At 42.4% G+C, this 20,855-nt stretch overlaps 1 protein-coding gene and 2 long non-coding RNA genes across 5 annotated transcripts; 2 read left to right on the top strand and 1 right to left on the bottom strand.

Moving 5' to 3' along the window:
* Positions 1–10,486: 10,486 nt before the first annotated feature.
* ERRFI1 (ERBB receptor feedback inhibitor 1) lies at positions 10,487–20,855 on the bottom strand. Of its 3 annotated transcripts, none has more exons than XM_071766933.1 (4): positions 20,738–20,855; positions 13,883–14,081; positions 13,699–13,775; positions 10,487–13,047 (listed from the first exon to the last, which is right to left on the bottom strand). In XM_071766933.1, the coding sequence occupies exons 2-4, from the start codon at positions 14,002–14,004 to the stop codon at positions 11,849–11,851; spliced, it is 1,398 nt and encodes a 465-aa protein (XP_071623034.1). In that variant the 5' UTR covers positions 14,005–14,081; positions 20,738–20,855; the 3' UTR covers positions 10,487–11,848. The 3 variants fall into 3 exon arrangements, with proteins under 3 accessions (XP_071623034.1, XP_071623037.1, XP_071623035.1); XM_071766936.1 differs by having other exon boundaries at positions 13,905–14,081; positions 20,738–20,808; XM_071766934.1 differs by lacking the exon at positions 20,738–20,855 and adding an exon at positions 20,087–20,274.
* On the top strand, positions 12,968–13,795 carry LOC139806816 (uncharacterized). Its single transcript, XR_011730365.1, has 2 exons — positions 12,968–13,058; positions 13,540–13,795. It is a non-coding gene; the product is annotated as an uncharacterized lncRNA (long non-coding RNA).
* On the top strand, positions 14,373–20,070 carry LOC139806815 (uncharacterized). Its single transcript, XR_011730364.1, has 3 exons — positions 14,373–15,275; positions 16,755–16,849; positions 19,810–20,070. It is a non-coding gene; the product is annotated as an uncharacterized lncRNA (long non-coding RNA).

The raw sequence follows: 20,855 nt of genomic DNA, 5'->3' as shown, positions 1-20,855 counted from the left end.
CTTCCACAGTTCTGAAGTATGAGCTGCAACAAGAATGTCAAGCACTGGAACAAGCTCTCTAGGGAAGTGGTCATAGCCCAAGCCTGCTGATGTTCAAAAAGTGTTTTAACAATGCTCTTAATTAACAATTAAACTTTTTGTTAACTTTTAAAAGTTAACAATTTAACTTTTACTTGTTGTGCAGAGTTAGGAGTTGGACTTGATGACAGTCATGGATCTCTTCCAACTCAGGATATTCTGTGATCCTACAACATATATTATTAAGTTTTAACTTAAAATTTGTTAAAACAGTATTTAGTTTCCTGTATACAAATAAGGCAAATAACTACCACTAATTCTAAGACAGCATGGGATAATATTAAAAGGGGGAATATTCTCTACCTTGTCAAGCACCCTGGAGTTTCTGTAGAGTTTCTGTGATACCTTTGGAATTTGTCTTCTACCTTAAATGATTGCAGCTCCATTGAGCTACGTAGCCATCTAATATTCAGCATAAAGCAGAAGTTTGGACCTGGGAGCTCCTCCCCAGTAGCAATATTTGCCTCTGCTTCCTGTAGACTGGGACTTGGCACAAGCTTGGCTTAAGTGACCATGTGTCAGTTTAGAGGAGTTGCTGGACAGGTCTCTGGAGGAAGTGGTGGAGCTGTATCCCCATGAGAATTAAGAATTTGGGATCAATTTTTTGTCATTGTTACCTTTTTTTTTTTTTTTTTTACCAAATAACTGCTGTTACCTGTTTCTGTCAGCAGTCACTTAGAAGATGGCATCTCACTGGGCTGTGAAATTGCCACAGTATTTGAAGACCTGGTTCTGCATACATCTGAGTGCACTGTCTGAAGTTTGGAAAATTACTGCATGGATGCCTTTGTGATTACTTATTTTAATGGGAAACAAGCTCAATTACTATGTTTTGGTAATGAAATACATAGGTGCTTTTGCAAATTCAGAATTAAGAAATGTCTCTACATTGTTAGAATCTACTGGAAGAACTGCTTTAGCTGTATATTCCACCTCTAATTTGTTTAGGAAATCTTTCAGATGCTTCTCTAGCTTTGAAAGGTGCTCAAGATATGCAGAAATTTGTAATCTGTATTAGATTGGGCATGTTTGTTCATTAAATCTGCATGTCTAACTGGTATTGCCATGCAGATGTAAACCAAGTGGTGGAAAGATCCTTTGTCCTAGAGTCTGGAATAATCACTTGGTTTGTAAATGGGCATGATTCAGGGTACAGGAAAAGCTGTGCTTTTCTGGGCTGGAGTACTGCATTGTATAACATGAGAAGGAAAATATTTCCATGCTTGTATTATATTCAGGCTTCCTGAAATCTTTTAATATAAGGCACTAATGAAGCAGTCAGTAATTTAATTAGACATTTTTCTTCTTTATTCTAAGGCTGAGAGAGTTCAGTTGACAGAAATGAGGCATTCAACGTGTACATTTGGGTTTTCCCACTCTTATTAAAGTAGTAACAGGAAAAGCACTTAGTAAAATGAGCCTAGAGCCCATTAATGTATCTGGTTAACTTGCATATTCTTTCATTGCATTCAGCAAAAAGGAGTTGGTTAATGAAATGTGGTAATGCTGCTTGCATCACAGATTCCTTCATAAAGCTGACCCTGTTCTCAACCTTTTACATTGCAGATGTCCAGCAAATCTGAATTTACATGGTTCTCTGTTTCTGCCAAGGTGTCATTAACTCACTCATGAAGTTAGGGGAGCTGTAGGAACTAAAATTATGCTGATTTTCCTTTTAGGGTAAGTGCTAAGAAGGAATTTGCTGATCTGAGAAAAAAAGGCCTTCCAGTTTGTGAAAATGCTTTTTCCTTCTCTCCATCTCTGTTTAATACAGAGCTTCTCTAGCAGTTACAATCTCTTCTGAAACCCCCTTCATCTGCTGCTGAAAGATGAAATGTACTTTTCTGATGAGTGCTAGAAACTTTCTGCCCTTTTATTATTAGCAAGATTTAGTTTTTGAGCCAGTCAGGATATTTCCTGTCACAGAACTTGGCTTTAAATGAGGGGAGTGCATCCCCTCTTTAGCTCTCACTTCATGTTCTGTTCCCTGACACTTGGAGGATTTGGTGGGAGTTGGAGGATTTGGTGGGGTTGTGTTTTCTTGCTGAGAAGGTGTCAGCATCTGCTGTATTCCTTGTATCATCTCTCAAGAGTATTTTGGGTTGGTTTTGGTTTTTTTTCTCTTGATTCTGGTTGTTTGTAGGCTTGAATGCAAGGTTGAAAGTGAGCTCTTAGTGAAGTGAGAAGTGTTGTAGGCATGTACACCAGTGCAGTGAAACTTGCAGTGCTGGAAAATACTTCAGAATGAAGGAACTTAAAAATGAAGAAGCAGCTCTGAACAAGAAGAAAAGAAAGGACGTGGAGAGTGAGCAATCTGCCTTTGCTGCAGGGAAATTTCTTTCCAAAAAGGGAAAAGCAAGTGCCTGGCACTGTACCCCAGGCAGGCACAAATCCTAGCTTGAGAATACATCCCTCTGAGCAACACAGGATGCTCTTCTGGAGAGAGAAAGGTGTTACTTTTAAAACAGGCAGAGGATGTTTGCAGACATCCTAACGGATGCAGAACAGCCTCCACACTGGTACTTGCAGCTGTAAAAGTACAGAAGGGAACAAGTTTCATCCAGTAATTACAAGCTTTTGACAGCTCCCTGGCCATGTTGAATATGCATCCTATTTGGTAGGAGCTCACTACAAGGTGTGAAACCCACAGTGACTGTCAGAGCAAAGAATGGTTACTTAATCGGGTTATTTTGTTTGTTCTTTCAACAAAAAGGTGGATAGTGATATAAGCAATGATCCCAAAATGATAACAGAGAGAGAGCTGTCTCCCAGCTGCCTGGATGACACATGACTGGGGTGGAAAGACAGGCACATAGCAGGGAAGTAGGGAAGTGCCAGCTACAGAAAGAATCATGAGGACTGTATCTACACCATCAGTCCATGCTCACTTGCTCCTCCAGAAAAAAAGGATGCACTGCTGCTACGTGGAGACTACATTTTAGGCTACATTTGGGACATGGAATGCAGTGAAAAATAAGCAACAAAACACTGAATGGATTAGTAAATTGTTGCCTAAACTTCTAAATAATATTTTAGCACGTTTAGAATGTAGTCTGTATGCAGTATGAAAAAAAGCAAAATACATACAATGAAAGCCAAGCAGGGCCCAGCACAGGTGTGCTACCTGCTCCCCAGGCTGGCAGCTTCCTCTGCTAACATTTCCTAGCTCTGAACTTTAATGGAGATTCTGGTTTTCTTGCAGCACAGTCCCATGGCAGGAAGTTAAAAGGTTGTCCTGGTTTGGGCCAGGGTAGAACTAATTTTGTTTCTTGTAATTTTACTTCTTGCTAAGTCTATTCCAAGTAGCTGTGCTTGCAGGTAAGAACAGCAAAAAGGGACAGGACATGTCTGCTGGAATAATTTATCTGGCCCACCTCTTCCTGCCATCTCCAGAAGCTTTCAGGGAAGGGAAGGGGATAGGAATGGCTCCAGAGGACTGCAACAAGTAGATCAGTAGCTAGGGGACTGCACTTTGGGAAACAGAGCTAACACAGGTGATAGGCTTCAGAGGCAGGCTCAGACTTGTAAAACTCACATCTTATTTTTCTGCTAACAGTTCCTGTATATTGTCAAGATGTGCTGAGGGCTCCACTGGGTGGCACAGCAGTCCAGTTTACAGTGCTCTGTTGTGGCTCTAGAGCCTTGGTGCTTTCTACAAAACTTCTGTGTGCTAAAAGGTGTCACTGATTGAGCTTTTACACTCAGGCTTCTTGTTCTTTTGCCTAACTTCGTTGAAAAAATTCCAAGTATACCCTCTGTAGAAGTTTAAATAATTCCTCCCCATGTTTATGGGTTTTCAAGTCTTGTAGGTATTTATGGACCTTCAACAATTTTGTTCAAGGTTATTCAAGGTAGAGGGAGGAAGAAGTAAAGTTCTCTGAGGATGCAAACCCTCCTATCTTCAAGGATGGACTTATGTCTGGAGAGAGATGTGTAACACTGCTGACACTGACATTTTCCTCAGCTGCTGAAGTTTTCCTGCAGGATTAGGAACATGATGATGTTCTAAGAAATATGAGAGCTGCTGTCAGGCTCTGGAGGTGGCACATGGTGGCACTGCCTGCAGCCATATCCAGTCCTGGTAAAGCAGGGAGGTTGTGGCAGTGACAGAGTTCAGCCTGTGCTTAACAAACCCCCTGGCCTCCCACCTGCCTTAAACCATTTAACTTGAAGGGAGGAGCTTACCAGTTCATCCCCCCTTTTGTCTTCAGGACCCCATGCCAGTTCTCAATTGCTTAAACTGTAAGGGGGATGCAGGGAAACTTTTCTTGAATAACTTTTCAACACAGGAGATGACAAATGGAGCCACAAAGTGCAATCCAATATGACTGGAGTCTCTGGTTTCCTCTGGACCTTGTGTAACAGCCTGGGAATGACAACACAGAGATTGCAAGGCAGTGAGTAACCTTGCACGGGTCCACTTGTTCTTTGCTTGTGTCTTCCTTGCACTTTGCCTTTCACACTGGGTCCTAGTGGGAAACCCTGGAGCTGGTGAAGCTCCCTGAGAGTTTTACACTCAAAGAGTGCAAAGTGGATGAAGCTGGTTGGCAGCTGGGCACTCACTGGTGCTGACCCCACCCCCAATAATTAACACCTTAACAAAAGTTAAGTATTTAAGGTAGCAGGAAGATGGCTTTGGCCTGGGGTGGTGGGAGCAGTGGCTGATTCTGCTGGAGAGACCCAGAGGCTGTGTGGAGGATTTTATCCTGATCCTGGTAGGATTTTATCCTGTTCCTTGTAGGATTTTATCCTGATCCTGGTAGGATTTTATCCTGTTCCTTGTAGGATTTTATCCTGATCCTGGTAGGATTTTATCCTGATGACTTCATGTGCAGTGGTGAGCATCCTTGAGCAGCTTCAGGGGGTGGTGGTGGGGCACGGTTTCTCCAGTGTTTTATGGCAGTATTATTTACACTTTTCTTCCTGTGTGGCTTTCATATGCTAAAAATATATAGGCAAGGGTTTTAATCTTCAGCAAGAAGGTTTTAAAACAGAAACATCTCTTCCTCTGAATCACTTTGTAAGGAAATAAATGGCAGTGCTGGTTCCCATGTTTCAGTGGCATGCCACTTAAAATTTGGAATACCTAACACCTTTTCCAAAATTAACCACAACAGGGATCAAGGTGCACACCAATATATAAATAATATAGCAACAATCTATGAGCAATCATGGGTGTGGCTTCCATAGATGATTCAGAAAAAAATAACGAGCTGTGTGGATGAAAATAGGCATTTGGGTGGGGATTATGCAAGGCCTGAATTACAATGCAGGATGGGTGGGGATAACACCTCTTTCAGTTTACAAAGGCTAATCACAAGCTCAGCAGCCAGAAACCTCTGCAGTGCTATTTAACAAATATTACTAAGTATAATTAAGCTTTGTATGCTGGATTTTCAGTGCTATGGAGCTAAAAGAAAAAAAAAAAAAAAAAAAAGCCATGTTTTCAGCTTTAAATGAACATAACCTGCTTTAGAAAGCAAGCTGTAAAGAAAAGAAAACATTAGGCTACCTTAAAAAAATTAAAAGTGTAGCCCAGGAAGTGCAGCTTTAGTGCAGTAACAATTGAGCCTATTGCAGTCTGGGAGTGAATGGAAAATAGTGACGACAATGATAAGTAATTTTAAATGACTGCAGAATTTAATTATGTTGTCAATCAGCATACTTCCAAGTCAGGTTTATTTTCTGTTTTGATTTATCTTTTATGATGCAAGACAAACTGACAATCAAGAAGCTTTCAAAGGACCTCCCACTATAGCTCTGTGTTATTCCCTGACTTTATCTAAGAGCAATTTAATGTGGTGAAGTTAAGCTAAAACGTTTTTTAAATTAGCAGGTACCAACACAGCCTCTTCCTTTCAGGGAAAGGTATAAATATGGAGGGAAACTTCCTGGCCTTTAGTTTCCACCTAAACTCAGCTCCTCTGGGTTAATTTGCTGGTCTGAAAGTCACCAACTGCAGGTGTTTCACCAGCATCAGGGCAGCCAAGCAGCACTAGGCAATACTTAACACAGAGCTGATGTGGCAGATGTTCAGGCTGGAGAAGAGGAGGCTCAGGGGAGACCTCATCACTCTCTCCAACTCCCTGAAAGGAGGTTGGAGCCAGGGGGGGGTTGGGCTCTTTTCCCAGGCAACTCTCAGCAAGACAAGAGGGCACAAGAGGTCTCAAGTTGTGCCAGGGGAGGTTTAGGTTGGACATTAGAAAGAATTTCTTTCTGGAGAGGGTGATCAGGCATTGGAATGGGCTGCCCAGGGAAGGGGTGGATTCTCCATCCCTGGAGATATTTCAAAAGAGCCTGGATGTGGCACTCAGTGCCATGGGCTGGGAACTGCAGTGGTATTGGATCAAGGGTTGGAGTTGCTGATCCCAGAGGTCCTTTCCAACCCAGATGGTTCCGTGGTTCTGTGGTCTGGGGCAGGCTTGGGACAGCCCTGGCGTTGGTAGCAAAAAATCCCCAATAGTGCAGAAAATCCAAGGGAAGCTTTGCGTGTGAAACCAGAGGAACCCTCCCGTGTCCTGCTCACTTCCTGACTTGGTAATGTCTGGTGGTGTAGTCCTGAGCTCTGCCAGGGCAGGGTTAGGTTGGATGTTAGGGAAGAATTCTTTCCAGAGAGGGTGATCAGACATTGGGATGGGCTGCCCAGGGAAGGGGTGGATTCTCCATCCCTGGAGATATTTCAAAAGAGCCTGGATGTGGCACTCAGTGCCATGGGCTGGGAACCACGGGGGGAGTGGAGCAAGGGTTGGACTTGGTGATCCCAGAGGTCCCTTCCAACCCAGCCAATTCTGTGATTCTGTTTCCAGCTGCCACTGGTTTTGAGTTTGCTTTTGCTTGTGGAATTGAGAGTTTTGAGCCTGGGGGAGTTCATCTCCCCCCCCCCCCAGCCCTTTTCACCAGCTTTGCTGGCAGCCACATCTCCCTGAGGTCTGTTCAGTTACCACGGGTTCACTCTAGGGCTGGTTCTATCTCTCTGTAGAGTGTTGTGGTCCCTTTGCTGTCTCCTGGGACCTGTGGGCCTCTTCCCAAGAGGGAAGAAATTGGTGGGGGAAAGTGAGCAGGATGTGTAGCCCACTTCTTGAGCTGGGAAACTATGGGAAGCATTGCCTTAAATGCTCATCTGGCTTCCCTGCTTTAACTCAAATTCCTTGACTTTTCAGCCTTCAGTGTATGAAGCTATAACTGCTTTGAAGTGTGATTATTCCAGTCAAATCTCTCTGGCAAGGGGCTTCCTCCTCAGAGACAAGATATCAGGCCTTGCCCAGGTGAGGCCAAGCTCTAAATATTCAAATGTGATCAGGCTCTTGCAAAAGCTTGTTGTGTCCTAACAAGTCTTATCATGTGTCAGGGGATGAGCAGAGAAATGTCTTCTGGCCAGAACTTGCAAAGCTTCCCCACAGCTTTCCAGCCTTAATTACTCACTTGGAAAACAGAAGAGTATTTTGCATCATGCAAACTTTGTCCCCCAAAGCACAGGAGTCTTGTGTCTAAGAAAATACAAGTGAGACTTCAGCTGTCTTGGTCAGTGACCCAGAAAGAGCCACTGAACTGTGGACCAAGACTTCTCTGAAACTTTACTGCTTTGGATTTTTAAAGGGAAAACAGCCAAGTTGCTCAAATACTGTAAGATGTAAATTATTTTCTTCACACTGAAAAGGCAGGAGATCTCTCTAACCTGCTGGAATGTCTTGCTTGTAGCCAAGCAGTTCCAGTCACTATTTTTGATCCAGGTTCAGTCTGTTTGACTTAAGTAATAGTTGCACTAAACTGAGTTTCATCATTTAACTTCTGAAATGGGACTTAAAATTGTGAGAGAGCATGGCTACAGATTACAGAGGAGTTTTTAATACTCAGGACTGAGTAGACAGCACTTTCAGGGAAGGGGTATGTTGATTCTTTTTCTAGGAGAAAAACTATAATGGAGAGTAGGTTAAGTCTTACACTTTCTTGGTATTTCAGCAAATATTATATATAAGACCACTCAAAAGCACAAGTCCTTAAAGCTTTTCAGCATTAAAATAGAAAAACAGAAGTAGTCTTATTCTGAGGCAGTAAAAGCATCAGCAGGAAAGGTTTTAGCCCAGTGGCTGGGGAACTTCCACTGCTACCAGAAGTGGAAATGTGTGCCAGGGTGTGGTGCTGGGGGAATTTTAACAAATACCCCATTAGAAGCCTTTCTGGCTTGCCTGGTGCAAATACTGTGCAATAGCATCAGGCTGGGGTGAAGTGTTAGGACAGAAAGATTATTCCCTAATTGTATTCACAGAAAGGACAGGGAATGAGATCTGGCAGCAAGGTGCAATGGCTCAGCCTTGCAGCTTTATTAATCCAAGTGCCTCAGACATCCAGTAACACAAAATGCCTGGGATGGCCTCCCTGTTAACAGGGGTTCAGTTCTCAGGGTGTCCCTTAATGTGCCATTCTCCCAGAGTCCTGAAGCCAAAACATTCCCACTGAGAGCAGGGAAGATGCTTACTCTCAGGTATCTGGATGGGGAAACTGCTTTTTTCCTCTCCAAGAGAGGCTTTGCTGTTAATTTTGAGAGTAATTGCTTGGAAGGGCTGAACTGAGATGTGAGGCCTTGGGGAATTCAAGTGCTAAGGGGCAAAGAGCAGTCTGTTCATCCACATGAACTATAACAAGGGTTTGGCCCAGGTAGCCAAGAAGGCCAATGGCATCCTGGCCTGTATCAGGAACAGCGTGGCCAGCAGGTCCAAGGAGGTGATTCTGCCCCTGTGCTCAGCCCTGGTGAGGCCTCACCTCGAGTACTGTGTTCAGTTCTGGGCCCCTCAGTTCAAGAAGGATATTGAGGTCCTCGAACAGGTCCAAAGGAGGGCAATGAGGCTGGTGAAGGGACTCGAGCACAGATCCTATGAGGAGAGGCTGAGGGAGCTGGGGGTGTTGAGGCTGGAGAAGAGGAGGCTCAGGGGAGACCTCATCACTCTCTCCAACTCCCTGAAAGGAGGTTGGAGCCAGGGGGGGGTTGGGCTCTTTTCCCAGGCAACTCTCAGCAAGACAAGAGGGCACAAGAGGTCTCAAGTTGTGCCAGGGGAGGTTTAGGTTGGACATTAGAAAGAATTTCTTTAGGGAGAGGGTGATCAGACATTGGAATGGGCTGCCCAGGGAGGTAGTGGACTCTTCGTCCCTAGAGACATTTAAAAAGAGTCTGGATGTGGCACTCAGTGCCATGGTCTAGTGACTGCAGTGGTAGTTAATCAAGGGTTGGACTCGATGATCTCTGAGGTCCCTTCCAACCCAGCCAATTCTATGATTCTATGAAATATCAGGAATGGAGTGGGACCCAAAAGTGAAAGCTGGAAGAGATCTGCAGGGCAGTTGTTTTAGATGAAAGCTGCCAAGATTCTGCTCAGTCTCAAGAAGGAACGAGCTGCATTTTAGCAGCACTGATCTGCTTCCTGCAGCAGGGATGCTGTAACTCAGAAAGTGTCTTATTCTGGGGTCCTAGGGTTAAAGCTTCTCAGATTTAAGGGGTAGGCTTAAATTTGACTTTTTCTAATTGAGAAATATCCAGGAGGTGGAGGGGAACCAGGGCTTTCAGTAGGATGAGTGTTCCAGTCAACAGCCTTGCACAGGATTAGATAACTTGTTTATGCTTTGCAGGCCAAGCTGCGTGGGTTCTTAGTGGATTGGCACAGCATGAGGTTTTTAAGCACCTAGAAAAATAAGGCTCAGTAATCTTGCCAGCTCTAGAAGCCAAGTAATTAGGCATTACTGAAAAACTACATCTGATATTTTTTTCCAGTGAGTACAATTCCAAGGATAGTAACTACTTTAGTCTGAAATAAGCTTGCTCATAGCAAAAGTGAAGGATTTTGGACTACCAGATCGAGGCAAGTATTTTCCTGCATGCTCAGGTAAAAAAAATTGAAGTTATCTGATGCTTTGTATCTTCAGTAACCTTATCCACAGCTCAAATAATAAGTATACTTGCTTTGTGATAAATATTCATAATTTTTTTTCTCAAAAATTATTGTGCTGTCCTCAAGCTTCTTGCATCCTCAGACTGTGAGTAGCTCAACTTTATTCAACCTCAATGTGCAGTTTTGCTCTTTTTTAACTTTAATTGAAGACAGGCACACTGCTGACCTCAGTTTTCTCCATGATGGTGCCTAACATTGACTACAGAATTAACAAAGGTTATCAATAATGAGAGGCTGAATAACTTAATCTTAGAGGATGTTTTATTGCCAGCACAAAACTAGAGACACCCTGCTACCACTAGCAAGGAGGAATTAAAATTAATGGTGTGCAATGTAAGTTATTGAACACTTCAGAAAGCTCAATTAAAGGCAAGCAACATCTGTTGCACATTTAATGTTCTTAATTTTGAACTTCCCAGAAAATGCAGCACTCAAATGCACTACTCAATAAAGCAAAAACAAGAATGTATCATAAATAAGTATTTTATAATTTTATTAAACTCAAGACATGACAATATTCAAAATACAAAGTGAATTATTTTTTTATTCAATACTGTACAGGATGCAGAAATATCAGTGCATTTCTATAGCATGTATTTCACCTTCATTTAGTTTGTACTAAAACAAATAAAAAGTAAGCTTTAAAATAGCTCAAAAATCTCATTCAGCAGTTTAAACTGTAAACAGCTTGTTTATTTCTCTTAGGAGGAACATTCATCTCCGTGCCTCCATCAATGAGCACCCTTTCTCTTGTGCTTTTCTGCAAGAGGATGAAAGTAATCAAAATGAGCATGAGAAACTGCTAATGCACAAATGTGGCATCTTGGTGAATGTCAGTGGATTGCTGAGGTGCCATGAGGAAAAATCAAACAGCAAGAAGCAGCATCTGAAGCAGCGAGAGATGGGACTGACACTGTTCAAAAATGGAATTATGTTTTTTCCTCACACCCTCCTCCTCCTCCCCTAAAATACTGAATAGGAAGCAAAACACAAGACCAGCTTGTGTTCCATTTCTTTACTTAATACAGTCAGAATTTTGGGCTCTAGGTGAGCATGTAGCTGTTACTGCCTATCTAACAGCAACACATAGCTGCTTGTACCCTCTGCCACTTTTGGGCTACTTCCATGTGTTTCTAGGATCCAGCAGGAAAAGAGCAGCAGAGGAGGCTTAGCAATAGCTGGTCCAGGTCTCTCCTAGGAAAAACTGCAAAACTGAGCCAAGTCTGTCTAGCAACTGAAAGAATCCACAAAACCTAACTCACTTTAAAAGTCTATTAGTGTCAAATTAAGTTGTAAAACAGATTAATCTTTTGAAATGCACTTCCAATATGCTTGCCAAGTCTTGAAGTGGATATCAGATCTTGCAGTTACCTTCTTACCAGGTTGACATCTCCTAGTCAAAAAGGACAGAGTCTGTTCTCAGCAGTTACTGTGTGAGAGAAATTCTGGAAATGCACAATACAAAACCTGTGCTGTGTTATCTGCTCTGCTGTCAGCTTTGTAATTGACTGGTAAGCAAAGTTAGATTTAATTTTTTTTTTTTTTTAATAACATGACTACCAAGTATGTTCATCTAGGTAGCACATCACTGGCCAACTCTGACAACTATGCCCCCATATGTTTCTGTAGAATCTTTGTAGGTTTTCAGCTATATGTACCAAGACAAAAAACAGTCTTAAACACATCAGAGATTTGCAGCATATGAGGACTTTACCCATCTACTTTCCAGCTCTCAGAGAACACACTTGTCCCACTCCATTATCTGAGAACCTTTAGAACTTTCTAACATGATCAAGTTCAACTCCACGAGCTGAGACTGCTCCCACAGACTATGGGGAAACAACATAAGAGAGGTGTTTTCTTTTCAGATGACCAGCTATGTCCATTCTAGGTTTGGAGTCCAGCTTTATGGGGGCTGAAGTGGCTGTGCAGTCACCAGGCCAGGACTGAACCTCTGTGTTAGAGCCACTTTCTTCTGCTTCTCTGAAGAATTTCTCATACTTGTCCAAATACGGAGGCCTCTCAGGAAGCAGGTAGTAGTGTGTGGAACTGGCCTTCTTCCCATTTTCAATAATTGGAAGAATGCAAGGGACCCTGTTGGAAGATCCTTCACTGTTTTGTCTTTGTAGAGCTTTGCTGCTGACATACTTAGGATCAGGTGCAAAACTCTGGGTGGGGGGCATAACCCCGTTGAGGTATGACGGGAGGCTTTTGGGACTCGGAGTGCGGGAGTTGCTGCACGACAAAGGTTCTCTCGGGGGCACTTTTGGGGGCCTGTCCTCATCACTGTATGCACTAGAAGCAACTTCTGCTGACCACCTTCTGTAATCTGGTTTGAGAGCCCTCGGAGGTATGGGAACTCTTGGTGGAACCTCTGGTTTATCTTCATCAGAGTTTGGAGAAGCCCTGTTTAGGTGTCCAGAAAGTCTTACTACTGGTTTGTTAAGGGATCCAGCAGGTCCAGAGTGGGACCTCCGCAAACGTCGATGCAGCTGCTGTGGAGGAGGATAAATACTGGATATGTATCCATTTAGGCTTTGTGTAGGGTTGGCATCTTCTGGTTTTGGTCCTGTTGGAGTGTCAAAGTAGGCATAGTTGATCTGTCCACAGCCCCTGAAACTCCGCCGGCTCGGAGTACTGGATTTAAAAGGAGGAAGTTCATAATCCTCTAACAAAAAGTCAGTGTCTGAGCTAGTCAGGAATTCCACCTCTCTGTCTACCTCATCTGGAGTAGGATCCTCAGGAACAGGCAGAGGGGGAAGTGGCCTGGAGCTACGGTCATTGGAAGATGTGGAAAGGAACTGAATTGGCCCATTTTTCATTGGCATGTGAGGTGGTGTTTCCTCTGAAACACAGCCCATGGTTAAGGACAGTTTACTGAAGCTGGGAACAAAACGCTCTTCATATTTGGAAACTGGCTGTTCATTTTTGGGACTTACAGGAGGGGGACTGGATTTCTCAGCTGGGACCTGGATGCAGCTTTCAGCAAAGCTGTGGTCGTTCATGGAAGCATGGTTGGGAGAGCGCCCTGAAAAAAAGGTGAGAAAGTCCTTAAAAACACTTTTTTAAGGCAACTCTAGTGCATGACTTTGCCTCTGCATATTTAACTGTTTAATTCCTTCTAATGCACAATAAATAATGTCTGCTTAACGACTCTGGGAGCAAAACTCAGCTGTTAGAGATCCTTTCTGGTTGTGGATTTATGCATTTAATGAAGAGAGCAGACTACCTTATTGTTTTAGGCCAGTGCTCCAGTTAAATGAGGTGGTTCAAGAGACCTCAAACATAAAACAGACCAGAGTTGCAGCTACAAAGATGCCAGGAAAGGACTAAGATAGAACAAATGCTGTTCTGCTAAATGGCTTTTCTGTCAGAAGTGTAACAGCAACTCAGCAGCCTCTAAGCACTAGGAAAAGGGGTTTTGCTTGTCAATCACATAATTTAAAATATTTTGGAGGTTTTTTTGTTTGTTTGGCTTGAGTAGTAATATTCTCTCACAATGTTTCTTTTCCATCACCAGAGGGCAGCCTTTTATACAAAACTGAAGAAATCATTCAGTGTCTTTGTGAAGACTTGAGTATTATTTTTTTTTTTCCAAGACAAATCCCTTATGCTCTTATACAAATCCCTTATGCTCAAATCCCTTATCCCTTATACATATGTTGGCTTTCAGACTTACCAATGGATGTTAAATGTTGCTCTGTTGATGGATTCAAGTTATATGCCACTGCTAGAGGGTCCACATTAAAGTAAGTACTGAAAAAAAAACCAAAAAACCTTCATTGTAAATAAAACATAGCTCAATACTTGTACAAGTATTCTTAGCACTATCTCACATACTTGAGACCAAATTTTAGACTCACTTTTCAAATCCATTGTGCCTACCCCAGCAGGTTTTCAGACTCCCCATGCCTTGACCAGTGTGAAGGAATCCAGTTTTTAATGAGACTCTCATCTCCTGAGCAGCAACTCCTGCAGTTGACATTGTGCACTGGGCTCTGGTGATGTTTCACAATCCTAGAAATTCACAGTCTTTGACAGATTTCCTGCAGTTTTCATTCCCTTCAAAAGAGAGGACATAATGATCAGAAGGGCAGACTTGGTGAGGTCATCTCTCAGCTGAAATTTCAGTTAATTCAAGGAATTAAACAGCCTTCTGCCCTAATACTTGTGAACTGGAAAACTTTAACAAATTGGCTAATTTTTGTCTGTTTGGAAAACTACAGTACAAACCAGGTAAATTTTCTTACAGTATTAAATTGCATATAAAAATATGTTCAGTAAAGCTATTGATATATGGCAACTGTGCATCAGCAACTTCAGTTCTTGTACATGAACTGCCACTTATTCAGGCAAAATAAGTTTTCTGTAAAAATCTCTTAACTTTCTAGTAGGCATCTATCTTTACTTGTATTTTTGGTAATGAGTTTATGGTTTCCAGTATAGCCAACACAGAACACCTTAGTCTGCTGTGAAGTGTTACCTTTAAATAGCCTAACAAATAGCCTTTGTTACAATCAAAAGAATTACTGACTACATAAATCAGAATTCCAAAGCTTCTTTTAAATCAGTCACCATTATTAAAAAATTAAGCATTAAGATACTTTAAATCAGCCTCAAGTCTTTTAGCTATTCCAAACAAATGGGAAATATAGTGATTTTCTCTGATTTGAAGTAATCTCATCTCAAACTGTCCTGCTGTGTGCAGATTGATTTTGAATGAGTGAACAGTGCTTTATCTGGCCCATTTACAACAGCAAAAAGGTGTTGGTAATTGCTTTACATTGAGTAAGTAATCATAGTCTTAAGGAACAAGCTGATCCACAGGGATTTATTTAGGAAATTCAGAATGCATTATTGGGGAGGAGAGGTTTGGGGAGGAGGAAGGGAGGTGGGAGTGTAAAAGTAGTTGACATTCTGAAGGCAGGAGAAATGAAGTCTGTGTTTCATCTACATAAATATCCTAAATTCAGCAAGTACAGTGTGGTGTTATATGGCTATTTAAAAAAAAAAAATAACCAACCCAAAAACCCCAAGCTACCCCAAAGAGTTTAACTTGTTTACTTTTTTTTGAGAATCAAGAATATGACCAGTTTCTTAATAACAATTTCCTTCTTCCTCTCCTCTTCCCCCTGCCCCCCAAAAAAGGAAAAATTCCACCTAAAGTCAACCAACAACTGAGGGACAGCTCTATCAGTGCATGTCAAGAAAAACCTTCACAGGATGTTACTGCAAGAAAATGAGGTACAGAAACAGGTAATTCTTATGCTTATGGTAAATCTTTTCAAAAGCCAGGTGCCCCAGGATTAATTTTCAGTCTAACACCACTATTTGCCTTTTACAAACATTTGGTTGAGAAAAAGCAATTCTGCTGTGCTTTTCCAAATTTTAATTGGGTTCAGGAATGATCATCTGAGCAAACAGCATGTGCAAAATAGCTTCTGACTGCATGTATGTTTAGAATGTGAAAGACCTAATCCCATTATTTTTAAGATGGTTTTCTTGATCATGACTACTGGTGAGCAATTCCCTTGTGTCAATGGAAGTGGAATTTTTTTATTCACTCCCAGATACTCCCTGTATTTTCTCCAGGCATTTTAGAAGAACTGGTACCTTTAATGAAAGTTAATAGACAAACCAGAGCTCTGTCTGCTGCAGTGGAGTATGAGTCTTAGTTGTACTTAATTCATTCCCTTCTGATTTTAGTATACCATGACAGACTTTATCTTTAAAAACTAGCTTAACCCTGGAAATTTTTACATTACACACTGATGGGAAGTGCAGCTTTCTGTAGTAAAATTAAATATAAACATAAAGCCCAGGAAGCAGTAACCCAGTTCTGATTAAATTAACTCAAAATCTCTAGTCCTGCAACAGTCATTTTTTCTTGCAGTTCTGTGAGCAGAAATAATGTTTGTAGGGGAGCAGATGACTGGAGAAATCCATTTGTCAGAAGAATTAAACAGCACATTCAAGTACAGCACTGATTCTACAATTACTTGCTATGATTTTAGCACAATTCACAAAGAAAACATCCATCACATCAGCTCACACTGTACTGAGCAGTGATTTTTCATGCCTCACAGATCCTATTGTGTTAGCAATGAATCTGCAGAAGTATTCATGAAGGAGAATGAATTCATTAACTTCAGGCTCATACCTATGAAAGCATTTGTTCCATTTAAGTATTTTTAGAAGTCAAATGCCAGTCACAAGCTGAAAACTCACTGATAGAGAACACTGATTAGTCAGCAAATGACAGAACTCCACCTCAGTGCATGTACAAGATCTGACAAGACCATGAGCGAGACATTGATTATGATATAAAAAAATGAGACAGGAAGGGGGGGGTGGCAGTGGTGGCATTGCTGTAGTTTGAGAGCACATGTAATGTGCTTGCTATGATAACATACAACCCTTGCAGGGCTTGTTGAGAAGCCCAACCTCCATCAGATCCCATGCCAAAAACCACTGCTAGTAATTACTGTGTCAGCTTTCTGAACACTGTCTAAATCTCAGCTCTCAAGACTGGTGGTTGCACAATTGTCTCTCTGAAATCCCTCTGAAATGATAAGCTAAACTTCTGAGATGGACTTAAAACATTTACATGCTCTAGGAAAAGGTAATTTTCACTTGTTTCAATCGGCTCTTTATTTGTTAAAAATAAAGAACAGACACGTTTTGTAGCCCTAAAACTTGCTTGCTTCTAACAATAACCTCTTTGTGAATTCACAGAAGGTGACTTGCCAGGCCATTTCAGTGGGAAGCTGTGAATGGGCTGAGTTATGAAACTCTCCTCCTCCAGGCCTTAAACAAGGAGTATCAAGGAGGTAAAGCATGTGCTCTTTCACTAAACTACCTACTTCCTTTTTAGTAGAGTCCAGAGAGTTGGGGCTTCTATTTTACAACAAGCTTGTTTGAAGAAACAGTATCTTCAGAGGACGTGTAATTGAGAACAAACTATTTTATAGTGTGTTTATAAAGCTGAGCAGTATGTATTTCATAAGCCTGCTATTTTTTCTACTGATTGGCTAGAAGAAAAATGTATGGAAGTCAGACATTAATATATAAACACCATGAGCTTCCACTGTAACTGTTGATCCTATCTTGTTCTCCTTAAAGATTTAAGGTTCTAAGCTTAACCATACATAAACTACATTTGCTTGAGAAAATGGACACAATGCAGTAATAATCATTCTGGATCTTGTGCTTGTTTGCCATTCCTTTGCAAAGAGCTTTCTGCTTCCTCTGCCTGTCTCATCTCCTTGTGCATTTGAGCATGTTTGAAGATTGTTACAGTGTTATCCAAAAGAAAGTGGATAAATTCAGATTAAAACTACAGCCAGTACAGGGCAAATAAAAGCCAAGGTAATTCACAAGTTTGTCACTGCATTAGGAAGCTATCAACAGCATCCAGTGTAAGGAAAGGTAACTGTGCAGAGGATCTACTTTTTCATCATTCATAAACCAATACAAATTATTCTAAATGCCAGAGATTTAATTTTTTTTTTTTTTTAAGGCTAAGTATAACTTTATATTTGAACTGATTAGTGATTAATAATAAGATGGATATAGGTAAGCTGAAAATGGTCAAATGTATCCATAAACAGTAGGGTATTTACACAGTGAGGAATGTACATAGGAATACATCAGAATTTTTCCAAGATTAAGCTGAGTTACATGAAACACCCAATATACAGTTTACATACTGATGCATATCACTAAATACCAGTGTTATACCAAGATTAGTCCTTTATTTAGACAATAGTAAGCATTTGCATATATTTTAGCTCAAAACCTATCACTGATCACACAGATAATCTTGTTAACTCTGTTCCCTTCTCTCCCAGCCCCAATGCCACCAAATATTTGAGGCAAGTCAGAATCATAATAAAGAAAACCTTTCTGGTATGCTCAGTGTAGACCAAGGCATGCTCTAGAATGTTTCCCTTTAATTCATATGGAATACAATTTACCATACAGCTTCTAATGCCTGCACAAACTTTGGACAGATTTATTTATAAAGGCAACACTCTAGACAAGCAGCTTGTGTAATTTTTTTTTTGTAAGAAAAGGGAACAAGGGGGAAAAAAACCAGAACCCAAACCTAAGACCTACTTACTACTTTTGGGAATGTAAGCAATGTGGCTACCTTAAATCCACAACCTATTTTTGCTCAACTTGCCACCCTGTATCTTTAATAAATCTCAGAAGCAATTCACAGGAGGAGGGGCACATTTTTGCACTACAAGTCATCTGCTCCAGCTAGCTGTTCCTTATTTGACAATGTGATGTAATTTCCTTTTTTCCTTTGACTTTCTATTTAACGTAAGTACCTGAGATAGTCACCCCTTTAAATATTTAAGTATTGCAGATTTCTAATTGGACTTTTAAAAGCCTAGGAGTTGTTAGTATACTTTATGGAATTCCATATATTTCAAAAAGAAATCCTTGTTCTCTAGTGGTCATATCATCCCTTAAGTGCTTTTGTCTTTACAACTAGATGAATGCTCAGAAACCAACACCCAGCAGAAACAGCCTCATGAGAGGTTAGTTTAAATCTATTAATAATCAGATGTTATTTACTATGCACCAAACATCCACAGTACAGCTCAGTATTCCTTGGAGTCACAACCCAAAGCAGATACAGGCCTCAGAAGATCTGTCCATTTATATGAATTATATTCTTTACAATTATTAAATAAATGAGCCATATTCTTAACTCTGGGAGATTTTTCTATGCCTTCTGCCAACCATTCTGTGGTAGAAAATTTAAGATTTTGATGCCTGAGTAAAGATAGATAAAAATGCTGCTCAAATCGTTGCAAATAAAAATTATTTCTACAGGTATATCCCACATTATGACAGGCATAAATTTAAAGAGACAAATCAACTGAACAACAGGCAATATATTTAGGTTATTTCAAGGCCAGGTTGGATGGGGCCTTGAGCAACCTGATCTAATGGAAGGTGTCCCTGCCCATGCAGGGGAGGTGGAACTAAATGATCTTTAATATCCTTTACAACCCTTGCCATTCTGTGATTCTACTGATTATAAAAGGTATTTCGGAATATATTAAAATAACTGCAGTTCATCAGTTAATTTAAAGTTTGAGCTACCATTTCATGGTCCTACACAGCAACTGGGAGGAACCTGTAAATTGCCAGTAGAAAACTAATAATTAAATAGCAAGACAAATGCCTTGCCTCTGCTTGTCAGATTTCAGATGCATGCTTCAGGTAAGGTATGGTACTTCACCCTTCTGAAAATTTAAATGTGAATATAGCCAGCTTACATTCAGGAAATAAAAATTCCTTTATAGCTGACTCAAGATTCATAACCATAGTGTTAGACACACTGTGATAAGTTTTGTTTTCCAATACAGAGAAGTGGAACTGCTCTCCTCTGAAATAATTCCTGTGTTGCAGAGCATGGCAAACAAAGGGCTCCATCAAGAAAATATGTCCTCTCAAAATACAGTTTTCTACTGAAAATTTAAAAATGTCCATTATAAGTTAAGGGAAGAAAACTAGGTTTGTGCATAAAGTCACCCTGGGTGAATTGGGCAGTTTTGGTTCCTCTTTTGAAGTTTTACTGGCTAATAAACACAGTTCAGGAACACACTGGTGATGCAGCAGCACTGCTCACCAGCAGAACAAAGATGCGAGTGTCCCCAAAGTGACCAAACAGACCTTGCCCCCAGAGCCTTTTCAATCCAGTTTATCAACGTATAATTAAGTACTGTTATCTTTAGATCAAGCTTAACAAGTTTTTTGCTTATTGTTTCAGCACTACTGCACAGGGTCCCTGCTCAAGTGAGACGGAGACCACTGAGCGGTGCGTGGAACCCCCGCAGCACCGGGCGAGCTCCCGCGGGACACCGCCAGAACTTTTACAGCGGTGTCTCCGGACCCGGACACGCGGAGTGGTTATTTTAAAAAAAATCGAGAATAAGCGTCTACGGGAGTATTAAGTCATGAAGAAATGTTTATTCTAAATTAAGCCATCCTAAATTAGAGCTCGAAGCGCAGAGCCTGAGCCCACAATGCGGTCTCTGTTTACTCACAGGAGCGAAAGGAGCAGCTCGGAGGCGACTGAGAGGGAGCACTGATACCGGTTCGGGTCAGGAGCTCAACGCGTGGCATGCCACGTTGATTCCCAAGAACGTGGCTCCGGGCACCGCTGGCCCCGGCGGGTCCCACCCAGCGGGACTTGGGCCGCCGCATCAGCGCTTCCATCTCCGGGACGGACGCGCTGCCCCGCGGCGGGCAGAACGCGGGGCTCGCACCAAGCCGTCCCGCACCAGACCCGCAGGTGAGCGGCGCCCGGGCCCCCGTTCCTTCCCTTCCCCCCCCCCACAACGCTCCCTCGCTCCTCCCCGGTGCGCTTCCCGGGCCGCGGGCCTCCACCACCCTCCGCGCCCGCTGGCGTGGGCCGCGCTGGGACCGCGGCTTCGTGCCAGGGGCCCGACCGACCCCGGCGCCGCGGCCCCAGCCGAGTTCCAGCGAACCGCGGATGCCCCTTCCGGCCCCCTCTCCCACTCCCGAGCGGCAGATACGGGGCGGCCCCGGGCCGCGGCCGAGCCCTGTGCCGGGCGGCTCAAGCCCGGGCGGGCCGGAACGGGCCGGGGAAACCGCGGCAGCGAGGGGCACCCCGCAGCCATGGCAACGAGAGGCGCGGGGCGGCGGGAGGATCCCCCGCGGGGGCCATCACTCACCCCGAGAGTGTCGCGGAGCTCCGCATGTCCCCGCGCAGCCGCCGGCGCCTCACGCATGCGCCGATCCGCGGCAGTGCGCGGTCAGTGCCGCGCCGCGTGGAGACAGCGGGAGTTATAG

This window comes from Heliangelus exortis, chromosome 23 (assembly GCF_036169615.1).
Source record: "Heliangelus exortis chromosome 23, bHelExo1.hap1, whole genome shotgun sequence".
In the NCBI taxonomy this organism is placed as follows: domain Eukaryota; kingdom Metazoa; phylum Chordata; class Aves; order Apodiformes; family Trochilidae; genus Heliangelus; species Heliangelus exortis.
Note: the sequence above shows the minus strand (reverse complement) of the source record. Positions and strands in the feature narration are given on the sequence as shown.

What these genes read in the sequence shown, in the direction of transcription:
- ERRFI1 (XM_071766933.1), bottom strand. Translation starts at nt 14,004, where the DNA reads ATGTCAACTGCAGGAGTTGCTGCTCAGGAGATGAGAGTCTCATTAAAA. An exon ending in AGGCACAATGGATTTGAAAA is followed by an intron (nt 13,776 to 13,882) that starts GTGAGTCTAAAA and finishes TTTTTTTTTCAG; the next exon opens with TACTTACTTTAATGTGGACC. An exon ending in GCAACATTTAACATCCATTG is followed by an intron (nt 13,048 to 13,698) that starts GTAAGTCTGAAA and finishes CCTTTTTTTCAG; the next exon opens with GGCGCTCTCCCAACCATGCT.